The sequence below is a fragment of the Clupea harengus genome, chromosome 5 (genome assembly GCF_900700415.2).
Source record: "Clupea harengus chromosome 5, Ch_v2.0.2, whole genome shotgun sequence".
Classification (NCBI taxonomy): Eukaryota; Metazoa; Chordata; class Actinopteri; order Clupeiformes; family Clupeidae; genus Clupea; species Clupea harengus.
The window spans coordinates 14356705-14376704 of record NC_045156.1 but is presented as its reverse complement, the minus strand read 5'-3'; the positions used below and the strand labels follow the sequence as shown (position 1 = coordinate 14376704).

At 46.8% G+C, this 20000-nt stretch overlaps 1 protein-coding gene across 3 annotated transcripts in view; it reads right to left on the bottom strand.

Moving 5' to 3' along the window:
* Positions 1 to 20000, bottom strand: part of srpk1b (SRSF protein kinase 1b) — a 51844-nt gene that overhangs the window by 2326 nt on the left and 29518 nt on the right. For all 3 annotated transcript variants that reach the window (XM_012825149.3, XM_031567815.2, XM_031567817.1), the window contains 13 exons: positions 18885 to 18997; positions 18104 to 18212; positions 17367 to 17454; positions 16945 to 17032; positions 15444 to 15550; positions 11591 to 11756; positions 10723 to 10748; positions 9483 to 9696; positions 8692 to 8988; positions 7934 to 8034; positions 3166 to 3273; positions 1876 to 1945; positions 47 to 139 (listed from right to left, as the gene is read on the bottom strand). In XM_012825149.3, the coding sequence (XP_012680603.1) occupies positions 47 to 139; positions 1876 to 1945; positions 3166 to 3273; positions 7934 to 8034; positions 8692 to 8988; positions 9483 to 9696; positions 10723 to 10748; positions 11591 to 11756; positions 15444 to 15550; positions 16945 to 17032; positions 17367 to 17454; positions 18104 to 18212; positions 18885 to 18997 (1580 nt within the window). The remainder of the gene's footprint in view (positions 1 to 46; positions 140 to 1875; positions 1946 to 3165; positions 3274 to 7933; positions 8035 to 8691; positions 8989 to 9482; positions 9697 to 10722; positions 10749 to 11590; positions 11757 to 15443; positions 15551 to 16944; positions 17033 to 17366; positions 17455 to 18103; positions 18213 to 18884; positions 18998 to 20000) is intronic.

Genomic DNA, 20000 nt, shown 5'->3' with positions numbered 1-20000 from the left:
GGCACTGTGTGCATCACTGTCACTGTGTGTGTGTGTGTGTGTGTACCTTTCTTGTTGAAGAACTCTTTGGAATATTTGCCATTCAGGATGAGTTTGCGTGGAACCTTCCCCAGGAGCTCGATGATCAGAGCGATATGATCTGCATGACAACACAAGAATACATGAAATATGTCATCTGAAATCTCACACACAATACGGCACACACAGAGTAATTGTCTCGGAATGTGGCGAGCAGTACAAGTATGGTTATAGCAGCATGTACGTATATACTGTGTGTGTGTGTTTGTGTCAGCAGTAAGTTGGTGTTAATGTGTGAGGCACTAAGAAAATGTGTGTGTGTGTGCAGATGAATAGCACTTATGATTAATAGCGTGTCAGTGTGGACTATGTACGTAAAATGTGTGTAGGACTGTCTGAGTGTGTGCACATCTGTGTGTGTGTGTGTGTGTGTGTGTGTGCATTACTGAGTGTGTGTGTGTGTGTGTGTGTGTGTGTGTAGCCCAGAGCTAATGATGAATAACAGGTTGGCGTTGACTGATGGCGTCTCAGCTGTGAGCCGACAGGACCTCATTACCTGTGCGGCGTCCACCAGAGCTCGGGGGCGGGCAGCTAATGACCCCCGTGTCAACGAGTAATTACCCCCAGGGTTATGTAATCGCCCCTGCTGCCCGCGGGGGTGGGGGGGGGGTGGACAGACAGACTGGGCCCAGACTGGAGCGCTAACGCTCACGCTAACGCTCAGCATTACAGCACTGGTCTTTACAGATGGCATCTCAGAGGGCGCTCACACACACGCACACGCACACGCACACACACTCAGTCTGAACTGTCCCAGAGTGGCCGGCTATCTTGGTCCTTTCTGATCAGGTATGACACTGAGGAGGAAGAGTAGCAGCTACTGTCCAACCACCCGTCCAACCACCCACACACACAGACACACACACGTGGACACCCACGCACACGGACACACACACGTGGACACCCACGCACACGGACACACTCAGTCTGAACTGTCCCAGAGTGGCCGGCTATCTTGGTCCTTTCTGATCAGGTATGACACTGACGAGGAAGAGTAGCAGCTACTGTCCACACACACAGTCCAACCACCCACACACAGCTACTGTCCAACCACCCAACCACACACACACACACAGCTACTGTCCAACCACCCAACCACACAGCTACTGTCCAACCACCCAACCACACAGCTACTGTCCAACCACCCAACCACACAGCTACTGTCCAACCACCCAACCACACACAGTTACTGTCCACCCACACACACACACACACACACACACACAGCTACTGTCCAACCACACACACACACACCCACAGCTACTGTCCAACCACCCAGCCTCTGATCCGACAGGCACAGCACGATGCTCCTAATTATGCCTGTCGCCCATGACGACGCTTGTGTGGACAGATTGAACAGCTGCCCACAACACGATGCTGACGAGGAGAACACCTCAAGTTTGGGTGAGACATTTAACAACTGGGGATGGTGTGGCACACTGATGTGGAGAAAAGTGAAATTTAACTCCCCCGCCTGTCAATGACACACACACACACACTCTAAAAACAGGAGGAGTTGAAACAACTGTCGCTCTGCCGCCTGAGGCTATCTACAAATAACTTTAAAAAGTTTACAAATAAATCGAAAAGTTAAAAATATTATTAAATATATTACACACTAAAATACTAAAATATACCATGCAAATATACCCAAAAAAGCACACACGTGAGCGCACACACACGCACACAGATTTGGTGAGTTTTTTTCCAGTGCTTAGTATAAATAGTATCTGATTATGATGCTGAACTGTTTTGACTGCAGTGACCAGTGAGGAGGAGGAGGAGGAAGATGATTACCTTCATCTCTGGAGTAGTCTTCCCCAGAGTGAGGCTCAAACAGGTAGTCTCCAGTCGCCAACTCAAACGCCTGAGGAGAGACAATACCCCACCACACACACACACACACACACACACACCAACAGGAGCACAATCAGTAAACAAAACCTACCAAACAGGGAAACAATTGTTTGTTGTCCATCGTGCGGCGTGTGCGTGCACATTCTTTGGCTGTTCTCTGCCGCCGTCCTCAGTGCATTCCTGCAGAGGGCTGACGGGGGGAAATGAGAGACGGCCTTTCTGCATGGGGGGGGGGGGGGGGGGCAGAAAGCTCTGACACAACAGGTTGGCAACAGGCCAGTGTCTTCTTGTTTTGGAAGTGGGTTTAAAATGCAGCTTCTGATGTAGACACACATGCACACACACACACACACACACACACACACACACACACACACACACACACACACACACACACACACACACACACACACACACACACACACACACACACACACACACACACACACACACACACACACACACACACACACACAGGGGAAGGGAGTCCTTGCTGCTGGCAGGCGAAAGCGCCCCATCAGCACATAGCGAGACAGGCACACAGACACAGTGGGAGGTGATTCATCACACACACACACACACACTCAGAGGGAGGTGATTCATGAGACCTCTCAGGGGAAATCACTAATCTCTCAGAGGAGGCTCTCACGGGGCCAGGCGTCACACACACACACACACACACACACACACACACGTCATGAAGCTGGGGACTGACACAGGCAGGCACACACACACACACACACACACACACACACACACACACGTCATGAAGCTGGGGACTGACACAGGCAGGAGGAAGCGTCATGAACCTGGGGAAGAGTTCTCAGGAGCACTTGACTTGAACCGTGCTAGTTTTGTTTGATAGCACACACGCACGCCTTGGCCTAGGCTGTCAGTGTGCGTCCGATACAGGACATCGCTCTTCTACACGACGCAGGTTACATCAGCACACTCTTAATTAATCATGTGATCTAATGAGGATTTAACCGGTCTCACCATGCAGTAATAAGACCAAAAACTAAAGTTTAAAAACATTTGTTGGGATGAGGTGAATAGTAATATGTGTTGTGATAACCTTCTTTCGTGTTTACTAAGCAAAAGTTTCTCTCGTCTTTGAGCGATAGATGACTAGTCAAGCCTGAACGACGGTTTGAAGACGTTTGAAAGTGAGTTAGTTAGATCGGATTAGCGCCGACTCGACCGGACTAGCGCCGACTCGACCGGACTCACCATGCAGGCCGTGCTCCAGATGTCCGCAGGGGTACTGTAGCCCGCTCCGATCAGAACCTCCAGACACCGGTACTGCCTCGTCTGGATGTCGTCTGTGAAGTGCTTGTGCTGCAGGAGGAAGAAGAAGTGAGAGAGACATGGAGAGAAAAATAATGAGAAACAGAGCGAAAGAAAGTCAAGGACGGACAGATGGAGTAAGAAAAAGGAGGGGAAAAGGGAACAAAGGACAAATGACCAGCTGGGGGGGGGGGTGTGTGTGTGTGTGTGTGTGTGTGTGTGTGTGTGTGTATGTATGTATGTCTATGGTGCAGGTGTTTGGGAGGCTATGAGTTGTTCATTTTTAAAGCTCCTAAATGACAGCAAGGTTAAATATGGTGCGATATGATGACATAAAGGCAATCTGATTGGCCTGCGTCAAGCCTAATTCGCTCCTCATTTGCATAGGATTAAACTTTCCCCAACTTGTGTCGCCCGCTTCGCACACATCGCTGGTCTTCGTCACAATGGGTTGCCTCCCAGCAGAAATAAATGGGCTTTAGAATTACACTTCCATCGCTACGCTGGCATGTGTTCGTACTGCGTGTGTGAACTCACTCCCGCTGTGCATGTGTAAAGCCCAAATTATAGATCTGCGTCGGTGTCCGTCCGTTTTACGGATGGGCGGGGAAACAGATTCGGACGGATTCGGACGTACTGTTTTTGATTTATACTTCTTCGACGGCTGTGGGTATTGAAAACAATTCACCGCCAGAGCAGTGGGTGGAGCAGCGTTTTTTTGGTCAGAGACGAGCTACTACGCGACCTCTTTGAGTGATAGAATTCGTCGATTGTTTATCTCCCTCCTCCCAGCCGTCACGTAATCAAGAGCAACAGGTGTAGTCACATGGGTCTTTGAGACACACTACATTACAATGAATAGTCTGTCTAACGCTATATATTCACTTGAAAAGGCAAACTTATCTCCATCATGGTAGGTATTATTTGTGTGAAAAATAGTAGCAATCTATAACAAAATGATATGCTTATCTTACATACACTATAGAAACTATTAAAAACGATTCAATGAAATTAATACTATCTCATTTTCTTTGGTATTTTTTGTCATATTCAGATTTGTAATGATGATTGCTGGGTAATATGTATGCTGTTGTCCAATGTCAAGTCTCTATTTGATCATTTGACGAGACGATATGATAGTTTAGGCGCAACATCTGAACGTCAAGACCAACAAGCTGACTGGGCAAATAAATATCTGTGACAACGTGATTACAGGAGGCAAACTGGTATCAGGGAAGAAGTTAAAAATAAACTGTCATCTGGAGAGTTTAAAAGAATACAAAACGAGGGGGAATCTACTGTATGGAGATATTTCTGCTTAGTAGTCAACTCGGATTTATTAAACCTGGATGGTTGGGGGAGAGAGATGAACGTCAAAACCGACAACCGGGCCAGAGGCAAAAGCACCTGCAAGCTGAAAACAATGGCTTTCAAACATAAGCGTGATAAGGCATTGAACATTCCATATTTAAATATCTTAATAAGTAGTCAAGTCAACGTGTCTGCCTCACGTGATGGAGAAGTTCGTTTTTGAGACTAAAATAAATCACATTTAGGATAATAGCCTTCTTGTGTGCGGGGATTTTTTTTATGTCCTAGCTGTGACAACGCGATTACAGGAGGCAAACTGGTATCAGGGAATAAGTTAAAAAATAAACTGTCATCTGGAGAGTTTAAAACGATACAAAACGAGGGGGAATCTACTGTATGGAGATATTTCTGCTTAGTAGTCAACTCGGATTTATTAAACCTGGATGGTTGGGGGAGAGACGAACGTCAAAACCGACAAACCGGGCCAGAGGCAAAAGCACCTGCAAGCTGAAAACAATGGCTTTCAAACATAAGCGTGATAAGGCATTGAACATTCCATATTTAAATATCTTAATAAGTAGTCAAGTCAACGTGTCTGCCTCACGCGATGGAGAAGTTCGTTTTTGAGACTAAAATAAATCACATTTAGGATAATAGCCTTCTTGTGTGCGGGGATTTTTTTTATGTCCTAGCTGTGACAACGCGATTACAGGAGGCAAACTGGTATCAGGGAATAAGTTAAAAAATAAACTGTCATCTGGAGAGTTTAAAACGATACAAAACGAGCGGGAATCTACTGTATGGAGATATTTCTGCTTAGTAGTCAAGGCATTGAACATTCCATATTTAAATATCTTAATAAGTAGTCAAGTAAACGTGTTTGCTTCACATGCTTCTCCCCTGTACAAAAGCGTCGGCTAAATGACTAAATGTAAATGGATTAGACCTCGATTGTTGGACTATGTAGATCGTTTTATAACGAACTTTGTGCACTTAAAGTTTAAAAAAAAAAGAAACTGTCATCTGGAGAGTTTAAAACGACACTCGAGGGGAAATTTACTGTAGGCCTATGGAGATATTTCTGTCGGATGGCATCATATTCTATGCGGATTCTAATGAGGCTGTTTGATATGTCCAATGTAAGAAGTGTGAAGCTTTAATGAAATATGATTGATGCCATCCTCTTTCTCCACAACATGGATTAAACATCGATGGTTGGACTATGTAGATACTTTTATAAGGAATGTGTCAAGAAAAAAGATAATCTTCAATGGTAAGACTTGTTTTATTCGCGCCTCTTCTGGTGTAGCATATAACGTGAGTTTTATTTAGGCATATCAGATGCATAGCGTGTGTAATGTGTAGGCCATTCATTCCGTTCTTGCAATGTGAATAATTCATTTCAATATGCTTATATCCCTTTTGTGCGCGCTTGTGCGTTTAACGGGGCTTGTTTGTGTGAGCCAGTGCATTTATCATTCATCTGTTGATGCTCGAGTTTAATAAAGGCAGGCTATTCTTAAGAAACGTATGTAAATATGTCAGTAGTATGAACAGTTGAGACATTGACTCATTGGGGGTTCGGACTAAATATTTTACTTGCTGTCGGGCTGGGGTAGGGCTGGGACAAGTCAGCGCGATAAGGGCATTGAACATTCCATATTTAACTTGGCATAGTCGCCCCATAATGCCGTGCGGCGGGCACATACTTTTCTCGATGTGATGCAGCGCATAGACATATATACATGTCTATGATGCAGCGCCCAACGATGTTCTTTAACAATGTTCCTTACTGTTCTAATTGCATGTCGTTGTTCTGTGTTGGGACAGAGTTTATACAGGTGTGTGACGGTAGCACAGTCTGTTCGTGATAACTTGTAGCAGGGCATAAAGCCCGTGCCATTTTGACATTGTATTGTGTTTAGTGTTTAATTAAAAGCCATAACAAATGTTCCACACTTCCGTGATTTGTTACAATATCTTAATAAGTAGTGAAGTCAACGTGGATTCTATGGATTAAATTCATTTATTGACACATCTTTTCAGGACGGCCACAGCGCTTTAAAACGACGTGTTTATAAGTTACATTATTCAAAGATGGTAGATAAAAGGCGAGATAATCGCCAGGTGTAATAAGCCTACTTTCTCATTATGTGTGTGTGTTAGGGTTTGTAATGCAATGGTGTTGGCTGCAAGTTAACTCCACTTCACGTTAAGGTTAGCTTTTGTATATGAGCATTCATTTCAACTGTTCCATCATCTGAAATATCACGGTGTCGAAAAACAAACCTTTGATCTAAACAGAATATTCAGTATGGAATGGGAATATTTCAGAGCAGGGCTATCTTTTATCGCGTTTGACAAATATGCTCCGATTGCTGTGATGTCTCCTGTGAGAATGGGATAGTATTCTCTCCTATGAATTCGCGGTCATTTGAGCGTCCTTATAAGTGTTTCAGAAATATCTTCAGACCTCTTCTGTTATGTTTGTTCATAATCAACTAGAAGAAGCTTGTGAGACGGTCTACAGGCTATTCATAAAAAACATACGTAAATGTGTCATTAGTATGAACAGTTGAGACATTGACTATGTCTGGTTGGATTCCGACAATATATTTGAATGGCTGTCTGGCTCGGGCACTACTCTGTCGGACGCAGGCCGGGCTCGGACAGAAATATTCGGCTGATCCACACTCTATAACAGAATACGAACAGATAGGGAATGAAACAGGAAATGTGAGATTCCGGAAATGATGTCGTTAGGAAATGATTTCGTTAGCGGACCAATCACAGCCAAGGGGGTATCCGTCGCTATCCGTTCGTATCCGAAAAAGTTACAAAAATCGAGAGGTGCACGTCAGTGTCCGTCCAGCTCTCCGAAGGGCTTGGATGGGCTGGGATGGGCGTTCCACCACGGGGAAGGGTGTTGCCAAGGCGTGGCTATGTGTCCGGACGGACACCGACGCAGATCTATAATTCGGGCTTAAGGGGTGCTGGTTAAGGTGTGTGTGTGTGTGTGTGTGTGTGTGTGTAAACTCACCCCGCTGAGCCTGTGTAAGGGGTTCTGGTTGAGGGGTGTGTGTGTGAAACTCACTCCCGCTGAGCCTGTATAAAGGGGTTCTGGTTGAGGTGTGTGTGTGTGGGCATGTGTAAGGGGTTCTGGTTGAGGTATGTGTGTGTGTGTGTGTGTGTGTGTGTGTGTGTAAACTCACCCCCGCTGGGCATGTGTAAGGGGTTCTGGTTGAGGGGTGTGATCTGCGTTGTCCTTGTGTGGTCTGGTATAGTATGCGTTGTACGACTGACCGTGTGTGTGTGTGTGTGTGTGTGTGTGTGTGTGTGTGTGTGAGAGAGAGATGACTAATGATGCTGTAACAGCTGATCAGAGGTCAGTGCTACTCACCAACCAGCAGGCGTTGCCCAGGTCAGCGATCTTCACCTGGATCTGATCTGCATTCAGAGGGTCCAGGGGGTTCACCAGCAGTCCACACGGAGGCAGCTTAGCTACAGACACACACACACAGGGAGATTGGCATCAATTTATGGCTTTTAGCTTGTGTGTTTGCATGTGTGTGTATGTGTATGAGGGAGAGGGACTAAAGTGTGTGAGTTTGTTTTGTCTGATAAGTGGATTGTGAGAGTGAGCTGGCTTCATGAGCCCCATGAATCCAGATATGAACATTCTAACCAAGACAGTATGACTGATCAATACAGCTATTGATTAAATCAGCGCATTCGCATACACAGATCAGGTTCTACACACAGAACATGATTCAACCTTAATTGTTCAAACATCCCTGTCAACCTTTTAACTTGACTGATATGCCCACAGTCCTGTACTGACTCTCTCTGGTTTACATTAAACGTTAATCAAAAACTAAAAAAGACATCAGTGTCTAATAAAGACATAAAGAGCCAGTGGCCCTCAGGGGTCAAGGTCAGAGCAGGAGGAGGAGGAGGAGGTCAAACGGAACGGTTCCGTGGCCGATTCTCTTCACCGACGATTCCCCGGGTCGACCTCCGGTTCTGCGCCCCACTGAGGGCTTCTGGGAGTTCAGCCTGAGCTTCCCGTTTCCTGTCCTCTACTTCCTGCCCTCCTCCTCCTCCTGCTGCTGTGCCCTGGTGGCACCTCTACTGAACCAATCACTGAATGCCAATTACCATCTGAGCCGCCGCACGCCTGGTCCCCGGGCAGATCGCTAGGCTCACTGGGCATCGCCATGGCGACGGGAGCGCTGCCATTGCAGGCCGCGTAGTCAGAGTGGGGATGGGTCTCCGTGGCAACGCTGCAGTTGTCAGCATAAGGGTTCTGAGGTTCTTCCTCGTCGTCCTCTGCGTCAGGCGTGTGCCCCTGCAGGGGGGTGCTCTCTTTCAGGTCCTCCACGACGTGCCCGTTGCAGGTGACGTCCATCACAGACTCTTGCTCTTGAGGCTGCTGCCACACCTCGCTCACACACTCTGGAGAGAACACCACACAACACACACACACACACACACACACATTAGACAACAGAAATCTCATTAACACACTCTAGAGGAAGGATACGCAATACTCGCTTCAGATAACACACATTTCATTAATACACTTTGGGGGAACAACACAACACACACCACTCAACACAATTCGCCTCACTGACACGTTACAGAACACACACCATATAGACCTCACTGGCACACTCAGGAACCACACAACATAGACAATACACACTTCAGAAACACACTCCCAAGCAATTATCTGGGTGCGTCCTGTCAACACCCATAAACGTACACACACACATATATATAATATCGGAGAGACTGATGTATGTGTGACTTGTGTGTGCTTGACACTTGCGTCAAGTACTTGTGACTTGGCTAAGGAGTGTGTGATGTCTGAGTGAGAGGACTGAAAGGGGGGAGGGTTGGTGTGTGTGTGTGTGTGTGTGTGTGTGTGTGTGTGTGTGTAAACTCACCCCCGCTGGGCATGTGAGAGGGGTGCTGGTCGGGGGGTGTGACAGAGGGAGCCCTGTCAGGAGCGTCTGTGTCTTCGTCCTCCTCGTCTTCCTCCCCGGGCTCTAGGGGGAGCTCCTGCTCCTCCAGCTCCTGAATCCGCTTCTCCAGCAGCTCCGCCTGCTTCTTCTGCTTCTTCTTCAGCTTCTTCTTCCTGTTCTTAGACATCTTCTGGGGCTGAGGGAGGGCAGAGAGGGAGAGAGAGAGGGAGGGAGAAAGAGAGAAAGAGGGAGAGAGAGAGGGAGGGAGAGAGAGGGAGAGAGAGAGAGGGAAAGAAGGAGAGGGAGAGTAAGGGAGAGAGAGAGGGAGAGAGAGAGAGGAGAAAGAAGGAGAGGGAGAGAGAGAGGGAAAGAAGGAGAGGGAGAGTAAGGAAGAGAGAGAGGGAGGGAGAGAGAGAGAGGAGAAAGAAGGAGAGGGAGAGAGAGAGAGGGAAAGGAGAGGGAGAGTAAGGGAGAGAGAGAAGGAGGGAGAGAGAGAGAGGAGAAAGAAGGAGAGGGAGAGAAAAAGAGGGAAAAGAGGAGAGGGAGAGTAAGGGAGAGCGAGACAGAAAGAGGGAGAGGAGAGAGGAGAAAGAAGGAGAGGGAGAGAGAGAGGGAAAGAAGGGAGAGCGAGACAGAAAGAGGGAGAGGAGAGTTGGAGAGAAAGAGGGAGGGAAAGAGGGAGGGAGATAGAAGAAGAGAGAGGGAAAGGAGGAGACAGAAAGATACAACAGAACAGAGGGCGGGGGGACATGGAGGGTAAGAGGGAGAAAGAGGACTGAGAAATGTTTTGAAAATCACACACACACAAACACACACTTGCCTCGGGCGTAAGCATCTGGCAGACAAAGACTCATTCTCACTGCTGTCAGTTTTTGAGAACAAATAATAGACACTCAGAAGCCTACGCAATTTTCTTCACACACACACACACACACACATTCTGTTTCTCAAAACACACAAACACAAAAACACTCTCCAAGCACTAAGCAGTCTCCAAACACACACAATAGTTCTTCCCTCAACATGATCCGACACACACAAACACACATACACACACACACACACAATACCTTCTATGGGACTATGCACACTCTTTCTAACACATATCCAATCAACATCAAGCTGTTCTCCATACCCTATATGATCACATGCCACTGTGCTGGCTTCCACAAATTAGCATGCACAACACACACACACACACAGTGTGTGAAGAAAAGCTTACTTGTCTTTGAGCTGGTGCTGTGCTCACTGCAAAGAGAAAGAAAGAAACAAACAAACAATAAACAAACAAACAAACAATAAATAAATAAATAACCAAACTAACAAACAAACCCAGATCAGTAGTGCTGTGTGTGAAAGAGGACAAGTGCATGTGGGAGAGTCTGGCAAGAGTGGGGGGAGTCGGAGTAGACAGCACATCAAAGACAGCACAGAGCTCACATACACATGCAAAACATTACAGAGAGAGGGAGAGAGAGAGAGAGAGAGAGAGGGAGGGGGAGAGAGAGAGAGGGAGGGAGGGGGAGAGAGAAAGAGAGAGGGAGAGAGAGCAGACAGCAGAAGGAATCATGAAGCGCTTGTCTGGTCTGAAGCAGAGCTGTATTTTTTCCCCGCTCTCTAAACTGACACACATTCCAGCTGTTTAATTAACTCATTAATCCTTTAAACTGGCAGAGATGAAGTCAACACAACTCTTAGAGAGATGAAGTGTCACCAAGCTCCATAAAATGTGCTCCTCTCAGACTCTCCAGCCCCCCTCCGCCACCCGCCACCTCCCATCCCCCTTCATTTCAGGGCAAATCTATTCCATTTCAGGGCAAATCTATTCCATTTCAGGGCAAATATATTCAATTTGAGCCCCGCTGTGATTCATTCCGAGGCCATTTCCCCAAACCGCTCCGACTGAATGGAGTTTGGCGTGTGTGTGTGCGTGCGCGCGCTTCTCACCTGCTGAGAACAGGAATGGCATAGGGGTGTGTGTGCGTGCGCTTCTCACCTGCAGGTGACAGGGATAGTGTGCATGTATGCCGTGTGACATGGAAAGAGGGACAGTGTGTGTGTGTGTGTGTGTGTGAGAGAGTGTGTCTTACCTGCAGACGCTGATGGGGGCGGACCTCCTGTACGTTGCCATTCGGTTGCCTCAGCAGCCAGCCGTCTGACGTACGATTCGTCCACGCTCAGCAGGATGTTCTCCGGCTTGATGTCCGTGTGGATGATCTTACACTTAGTGTGCAGGTAGTCTAGGCCCTGAAGAACCTGAGAACACAGGAGAACTTAGAACCAAGTGCTTCAACACCAGAGAACATATAAACCAGGTGCTTCAACACCAGAGAACATATAAACCAGGTGCTTCAACTCCAGCGGACACAAAGGAGAACTTGCGAACTGAAGTATTAACTGGGTAAAACGTTAACATTGAAAATGTCAAATGAAGCATGTTTTAAAACTCCCATGCCAGGCTTAACCTGAAATCCACTCTTAACTGTTTGGAGGGCAAAGTGTTGGTTCAGTGGTGGCACATGATTGGTTCAGTGGTGGCACAGGATGCTACTATGTTTGAGCTCTTATCTTTTGAACAGCATGGTTCAGAACTCTGACGCAAGTCCATGCTGCCCAAAGGTCTGTGAGGGCAGGAGTTTGTTTAGGTCGAGCGCTACAGCCGACTACAGCCAAGCTCTCGACTTCCGACTGCTTGGTGCCACACAGAGGGTCCCACAGAGCAACACTGTGTTTCAGCTGTGATGCTAACACTGTGTTTTAGCCGTGACGCCGACACTGTTTTAGCCGTGACGCCGACACTGTGTTTTAGCCATGATGCTAACAATGTGTTTAAGCTGTGACGCCAACACTGTGTTTAAACTGTGACGCCAACACTGTGTTTAAACTGTGACGCCGACACTGTGTTTAAGCTGTGACGCCAACACTTTGTTTTAGCTGTGATGCTAACACATTAGTCTGTCTACAGACACTTCACAGATGATTTGCTGAAAATCAAGTTCAGTCTCTCTAATTGTTCACTGAACATCACCTTAACCAAACCCAACCCCTAACCACAAATTGTAGTTAATAGAATTTGAACAGATAGTTTGCTTATAATCTGAGCATCTGTAGATGGTCTATAGGGGACCATCCAAATGAAGTGTGTCCCACTGTTCCTGCTTTAAATCACTTGAACTACATGGCTTCCTAAAGCGCTGTCTGTCTGACATCCATGTTCCCCTGGGGGTTGTTAGATACGGACAGGAGCAGAAGAGGACTCATATCAACCACGAGAGTAACAGCGGAGCAGTGTGTTTAACACAGCAGAGCATTTAGACAGCAGGGCATTTTCACACCAGTACATTTTTCACACCAGTGCATTTAGACAGCAGTGCATTTAGACAGCAGTGCATTTAGACAGCAGTGCATTTAGACAGTGCAGAGCAGTAGGAGATTGCAGGAAGGAGGCACAGGCGGCTTGCGTGGGTGGCTAATGAGGAGTGTCTACTTCACAGAGGTCAGAGTTCACCATCTCGCAGGAATATATTATACAGGTGTGTAGGTGTTTTCCTGCTGCAAATGTCAGGATTCAAAGCAAGCGACCCCAGGAAGTTGCGTCACTTAAACACACCTTTATATAATAAGATCTGTGTGAACGGCACCACCCTCTGTGTGTACGGCACCACAGAATAGGACTGTGGAGGAGGACTTACCACCAACCATCACACTGTCGTTATTGTTGATGTTAATATGCCCCTACTCTTCAAATGAACATTACATTACACTGGTTTAAAAAAAAAAAAAATCTATTGTAAATACACAACACCCAATCCCCTCATGGCATTATACATATGTAACCCCTAATGCTGATGGGTTAGCTAGCTCTGCTATACCAACCCCTAATGCTGGTGGGTTAGCTATCTCTGCTATCCCAACCACTAAGGTTAGCCAGCTGTGCTATCCCAACCGCTAATGCTGGTGGGCTAGCTAGCTCTGCTATCCCAACCGCTAATGCTGGTGGGTTAGCTAGCTCTGCTATCCCAACCCCTAATGCTAGAAGGTTAGCCAGCTATGCTATCCCAACCGCTAATGCTAGAAGGTTAGCAAGCTGTGCCATCCCAACCGCTAATGCTAGAAGGTTAGCAAGCTGTGCCATCCCAACCGCTAATGCTAGAAGGTTAGCAAGCTGTGCCATCCCAACCGTTAATGCTGGTTGGCTAGCTAGCTCTGCTACATCAGCTGCATCAGTGTCACTGAACCCAGGGCTCTCAAGTGTCACGCATTGAGCGTGACAGTCACTCATTTCGGTCTTTAGTCACGCACTCCCGCCACACATCGTATTTCTCACGCTGAAAAAAAACTCTAGGCTATTTAATGTGCCGCAGCGCGCAAACATGACCTGGTCGCGCTGCCCTCACCATGGAGGAATCAAGCACGTCTCCCCGAATCCCCTGGAGTTCTGCCGTGAGGTGCCACTTATCAGCCAATCAAAAAAAAAAAAGGGCTACACAATAGCCAATCCGAGAAAATACATCTGTTGTATCTGGGTAAGATTTAATCCAGCAACCAATGAAAATAAAGCATCCTGAAATAGCGCGCGATTGATCTTTCGAAAGTTTAGTTCGTTCACCTGAGGAAACCACTGGAGCTCCGAGCATCAGTCTTCTACAAAGAGTAAGTCGTCTCCTGTTTTAATGTTACAACAAATTCACAATGGTTTGACACAAGCAATGACAACTTGACTGCAGTTAGAGAATATTTCCCAGATGATTAGCATCAGTTTTTAATGAGTGTTTGTAGCCAACACAGTTTGCTTTTTCACTATAGCTTTGACTCCGAACTTCAATAGCTATAATAAATTCGAGCAGGCCTATTAAAAATATATATAGCCTATAATTCGAACGAATATTAGGCAGCCCTTAATATTCAATTATGTTATGGGCATTATTTTTTGTAAATGTGTTTGCTTGAACATTCTATTCAGATTCCGAGGCTTTTTCACGCCTGGTGAAGTTGTGAATCGCAAGCTCATTAGGCATACTAGCATGTTATAAATATCCTGGCCATGGATGCATTAATCATTGCATCTGTCTTTCAAAGATGTCAGGTAAAAAACAAATAAGCATCCTGTCCTTCGCCCAACGGTAAAGGCCAGATTAGGCCCAGAGAAGGTTGTAAACACATTAGAGGAGGAGATGGTGGAAGTAGAAGAGACAGTGCAGGTGGAAGAGGAAGAGACAGTACAGGTAGAGGAGGGAGAGACAGTGCAGGTGGAGGAGGAGGAGACGGTGCAGGTGGAGGAGGAGGAGACGGTGGAAGAAACAGTGGAGGAGATGGCTAGAACAAAAGGGAGAAAAGTCCCAGGAGCAGCCACATACAAGACCTCTTTTAATAGTGAATGGACCTCTAAATGGCCATGTATTACTGTAGGAAGCACCAGCTCATATTACTGGTGCTCTATCTGCCGCCAAGAGATCTCCTGTGCCCATCCAGGTGTGCGGGATGTGACAAGGCACATAGTAAGGGGCATCAGGCCAAACAGCAGGCACTGAAGTCAACCAGCACAATTAATGCATCCAATTCTATGACTATGGCATATATAATGGGAACCAACACCAAAAATGATAAAAGAGTCCAAAAAGGCAACAAACACCTACAATAAACAACACAAGTCATAATTCTCTCTCTCTCTCTCTCTCTCCCAAATTGAATAAATACTTTGTAATTGGTTGAATTGTCAGTGCCATGTGTCAAATGTGACAAAACACTAATAATAATATGGGGGGGGGCTGGTCTGTGGGCATACGGCAGGGGCGGGGCGGGCGGAATGGGGGTGGGCCGGGGCGTCGCCGGGGGGGGGGGGGGGGATATGTCACTCTTGCCTGTCTTCAAAACTTGAGCCCTGCTGAACCTGAAACGATTAGAGAAGATTAGAGAGTAAAGTAAGTCATGAGATGTGATTACCTGTCGAATGATGCTCTTCACACAGGCCAGAGGCAGACCCTGGTAATTGGACTTAATGATCCACTTCAGCAGGTGGTGGCCGAGGACTTCAAACACCATACACACATCTAACGCACACACACATCTGTCAAGGCCAAAAACACAACACTTTGTAGACTGATGTGCATGCACACACACACAACCCCATTTCCCTTTCTAATCACTAGTCAACAAACCAGCCCTGACAGCCTCATTATGGCTCCATCCAGATTCTATACAGCTGGATACACACACACACACACACACACACACACACAGCGTTGATGGAGCGAGCCTGGGCAGGCTGCCTGAAGCAGCAGCTGTGCCTGCTGGGTACAGATAGGCCATTCAGAGTCTCGCCAGCAGCACAGGATGGATGCGTCTCCTCTCTGCATTTCTACAGGATAACTACACGGCCCCCTAAGCACGCAGTAGGCAGGAGAGAGCCTGCATATCAGCATTAAGTCATATTCTCACTCACACACACACACACACATAACTATTCTCACTCACACACACACACACACAACTACATTCCTCTCCCTCGTCAGTTGACCTTCATTTTCTTAAGGCAAGGGACCGTGAAGCAGAATGTGGGATTTAACCGGAATTTCTGCCCATGGAAACAGATCTAAATATTCCTGCTAGTGCTAGTTAGCGAAGACTTTCATTCACTCACAACAACTTCAGGCAAATGATACAACATTCCTGCTTGTGCTAGTTAAACGTAGACTCTCATTCATTCACTCACAACTTCAGGCAAATGATACAACATTCCTGCTTGTGCTAGTTAAACGTAGACTCTCATTCATTCACTCACAACAACTTCAGGCAAGTAGTACAACATTCCTGCTTGTGCTAGTTAAATGTAGACTCTCATTCATTCACTCACAACAACTTCAGGCAAGTAGTACAACATTCCTGCTTGTGCTAGTTAAACATAGACTCTCATTCATTCACTCACAACAACTTCAGGCAAATGATACAACATTCTATACAAGTGAATGGTAACGGAACAGGTAACGGAACACTCTCCACTCTGGAGGATTCTGGAACACCAGGTGACAGCACCCCATTTAAACCACATCACTGCCCTCTTAGTGGAGCCAGCCATGTTACATGAATAAACCAATCATTACATAAATTAATAAATAATTTAATCTTGTATAAATGAATAAACCAAGTGAATATTAAATAGACGGATTAATAATGGAGTAGTTCCCCAGAGAGGGGATGTGAGTAGGAGGTGTAGGAAGGAGAGGGAGCAAGGAGGAGGTGTAGGGGGGCAGGTGTGAAGAGGACGTCAGGTGGAGAAGATGGGGCGCAGAGAGGTCTAGAGAGGAGGTGAAGAGAGGGGGAGTAGACAGGGGAAGATGAAAAAGGGAGGTGCAGAGAGGAGGTGTGTAGAGGAGGACAGAGGAGCTGTGGAGAGGGAGAAGAGAGGCGGTAAAGAAAGGGAGGTGCAGAGAGTGTGAGAGGATACGGGTGCCGTTAACGCCGGAGATCTTGAAGTCGTCAAGCAGCTGCACCACCTTCTCTCGGCTGGGGTCGTTGATGTCACTGTTCCGTACCTGGGCAGACGAGAGACACAAGAACACTCTTAGAACACAAGGATCTAATCCAGAATGCATGAAAGTTCTGCTTCTAGCTTCCTGGGGTTGTAGGGATTTGGTTGAACTGTGTTCCTCTCCCCCACTGACCTGGTCCTGGTTTGAGTCTCTTTTATTGTTATGTTATAATGTTATGATGTTATGTGATGACATATTATTGTTGTGAACTCACTAGGCACAGCAGCTTGATCTGTCAGGGCTGTAGTGACCTGTAGCTGGTTTGAATCTTAGTGTGTTATGTTATGGTTATGTTATGTTATTGTTATGTACAGATGTTATATTATGGTGAACTCACTGAGCGCAGCAGCTTGATCTCGTCGAGGGCCGTCTCTGTGTAGTGTTCAGCGCTCTTTACCACCTTCAGAGCCACAAACCGCTTCCCCCTGGAGTAAACACACACGCACAATCACACACACGCACAATCACACGCACACACAGACGCGCACACGCACACACAGACATGCACGCGCACACACACAGACATGCACGCGCACAAACGCACATCCGCAGAGAAAACAAACAAACCAATTATTGACCCTGAAAACATAGACCACAAGAACCCAGAGCAGACAGATCAGATTCTGTAATGCTGGGTTAAGTGTTACTGGTTACAGCATTACTCCGTTTGTACAGTTATGAAGAGTACATCTATAATGCTCTATAATGCTGGGTTAAGTGTTGTAGTTATGAAGTGAACATCTATAATGCTCTATAATGCTGGGTTAAGTGTTGTAGTTATGAAGTGAACACTAGAGTGAGGGTCCGCTAGAGTGAGGGTCCGCTAGAGTGAGCGTCCAAATGAGTCCACAGACCCAGAGGAGTTCTGGGTGAAAGGAGGACTGCAGAGACCCCGGTACTTACTGGATGTCCACCAGACCAGACAGACCAATCAAATTCACCCAACACCCCGGGGAGTCAAGGACGTCCAATGACAACAGAGCATAGGTGGGGTGCTGGTTGACCCCGGGTACTTACTGGACGACCAATGACAACAGAGCATAGATGGGGTGCTGGTTGACCCCGGGTACTTACTGGACGTCCCAGGCCAGCCACACGGTGGAGAAGTGGCCCCAGCCCAGCTTGCGGATCACATGGTAGCGCCCGTTGAACAGGTCACCAATCTTCACCTGGTGATATCCACCTGTGAAGGGCACGACACAGCTGCTTTATTTTGACATCATATGACAGTCAGGGTATTATTTTAAACATTGTATAACACAGTCAGGGTATTATTTTGAACATTGTATGACAGTCAAGGCATTATTCTAAACATCGCATGACAGTCAGGGTATTATTTTAAACATCATATGACACAGTCAGGGTATTATTTTAAACATCATATGACACAGTCAGGGTATTATTTTAAACATCATATGACACAGTCAGGGTATTACTTTAAAATCCAATCTTTTGTCTGAAGAGAAGACACACAGATGCTAGAAAGAGGCTGTTATCCAACCAGTACTGCAGTCAGTGGATGCAGCCTCTAATGCCTCCCACACAGGTTTTATTTATGTATTAGTTATCGCTAAGCTGCACTCTTTGTGTGTGTGTGTGTGTGTGTGTGTGTGTGTGTGTGGCTGCATATGTATGCATTGATGCATGCATATTGTGTGTATGAGTGCACATGTGTTTATGTATGCATGTACACATACATGTGTGTGCAGACACGTGTTTCTGTGTGTGTGTGTGTGTGTGTGTGTGTGTGTAGGCAATACCTGCCCGCCTGTGTGCGGTTTGTTCCTGCACCACATGAGGGGTTGTGTGTGTGTGTTTGTGTTTGTTTGTTTGTTTGTGTGTCCTGGTCTCATACCCTTGCAGTAGTCGTTGGGGTCCTCCTGCTCCTCGTCATCGGAGCCCAGGACCTCGTCCTGCTCTGGGAGGGGGGAGTCAGGCTGCTGGGACGCTCCCCGCGGGTGGTCAGGTCTGGGGGGGGGGTGCAAGGTTGAGATCACTAACCAAGAAACACACACTCAGACTTAGCTGAACGATGACTACTGCAAGACAAAGAGGAAAGACACACACCTATACAAGCCAAGGGACTGGTTACCAAATCAATATCTAAACTCTTAAGACTTTACTATCCTGCGTAAACAAATAACACTGTGCTGTTCTTCAACAACAGCAAAACACTGATGCTTTCACAACAAACAACAACCCTAACAAACAGAAAGAGCCCAGAACAGACAGACACACTCACTGAAGCCAGAACAGACACACACACACACACACACTCACTGAAGCCAGAACAGACAAGACTCACTGAAGCCAGAACAGACAAACACACTGAAGCCAGAACAGACACACTGAAGCCAGAACAGACAGACACACTCACTGAAGCCAGAACAGACACACACACTGACGTCAGAAGAGACACACACACACTGAAGCCAGAAGAGACACACTCACTGAAGCCAGAAGAGACACACTCACTGAAGCCAGAAGAGACACACACACACACACACTCACTGAAGCCAGAAGAGACACACACACACACACACACACACACACACTCACTGAAGCCAGAACAGACACACACACACACACACACACACTCACTGAAGCCAGAACAGACAGACACACTCACTGAAGCCAGAACAGACACACACACACACACACACACACACACACACACTCACTGAAGCCAGAACAGACACACACACACACTCACTGAAGCCAGAACAGACACACACACACTGACGTCAGAAGAGACACACTCACTGAAGCCAGAAGAGACACACACACACACTCACTGAAGCCAGAACAGACACACTCACTGAAGCCAGAACAGACACACTCACTGAAGCCAGAAGAGACACACACACACACACTCACTGAAGCCAGAACAGACACACACACACACTCACTGAAGCCAGAACAGACAGACACACACTCACTGAAGCCAGAAGACACACACACACACTCACTG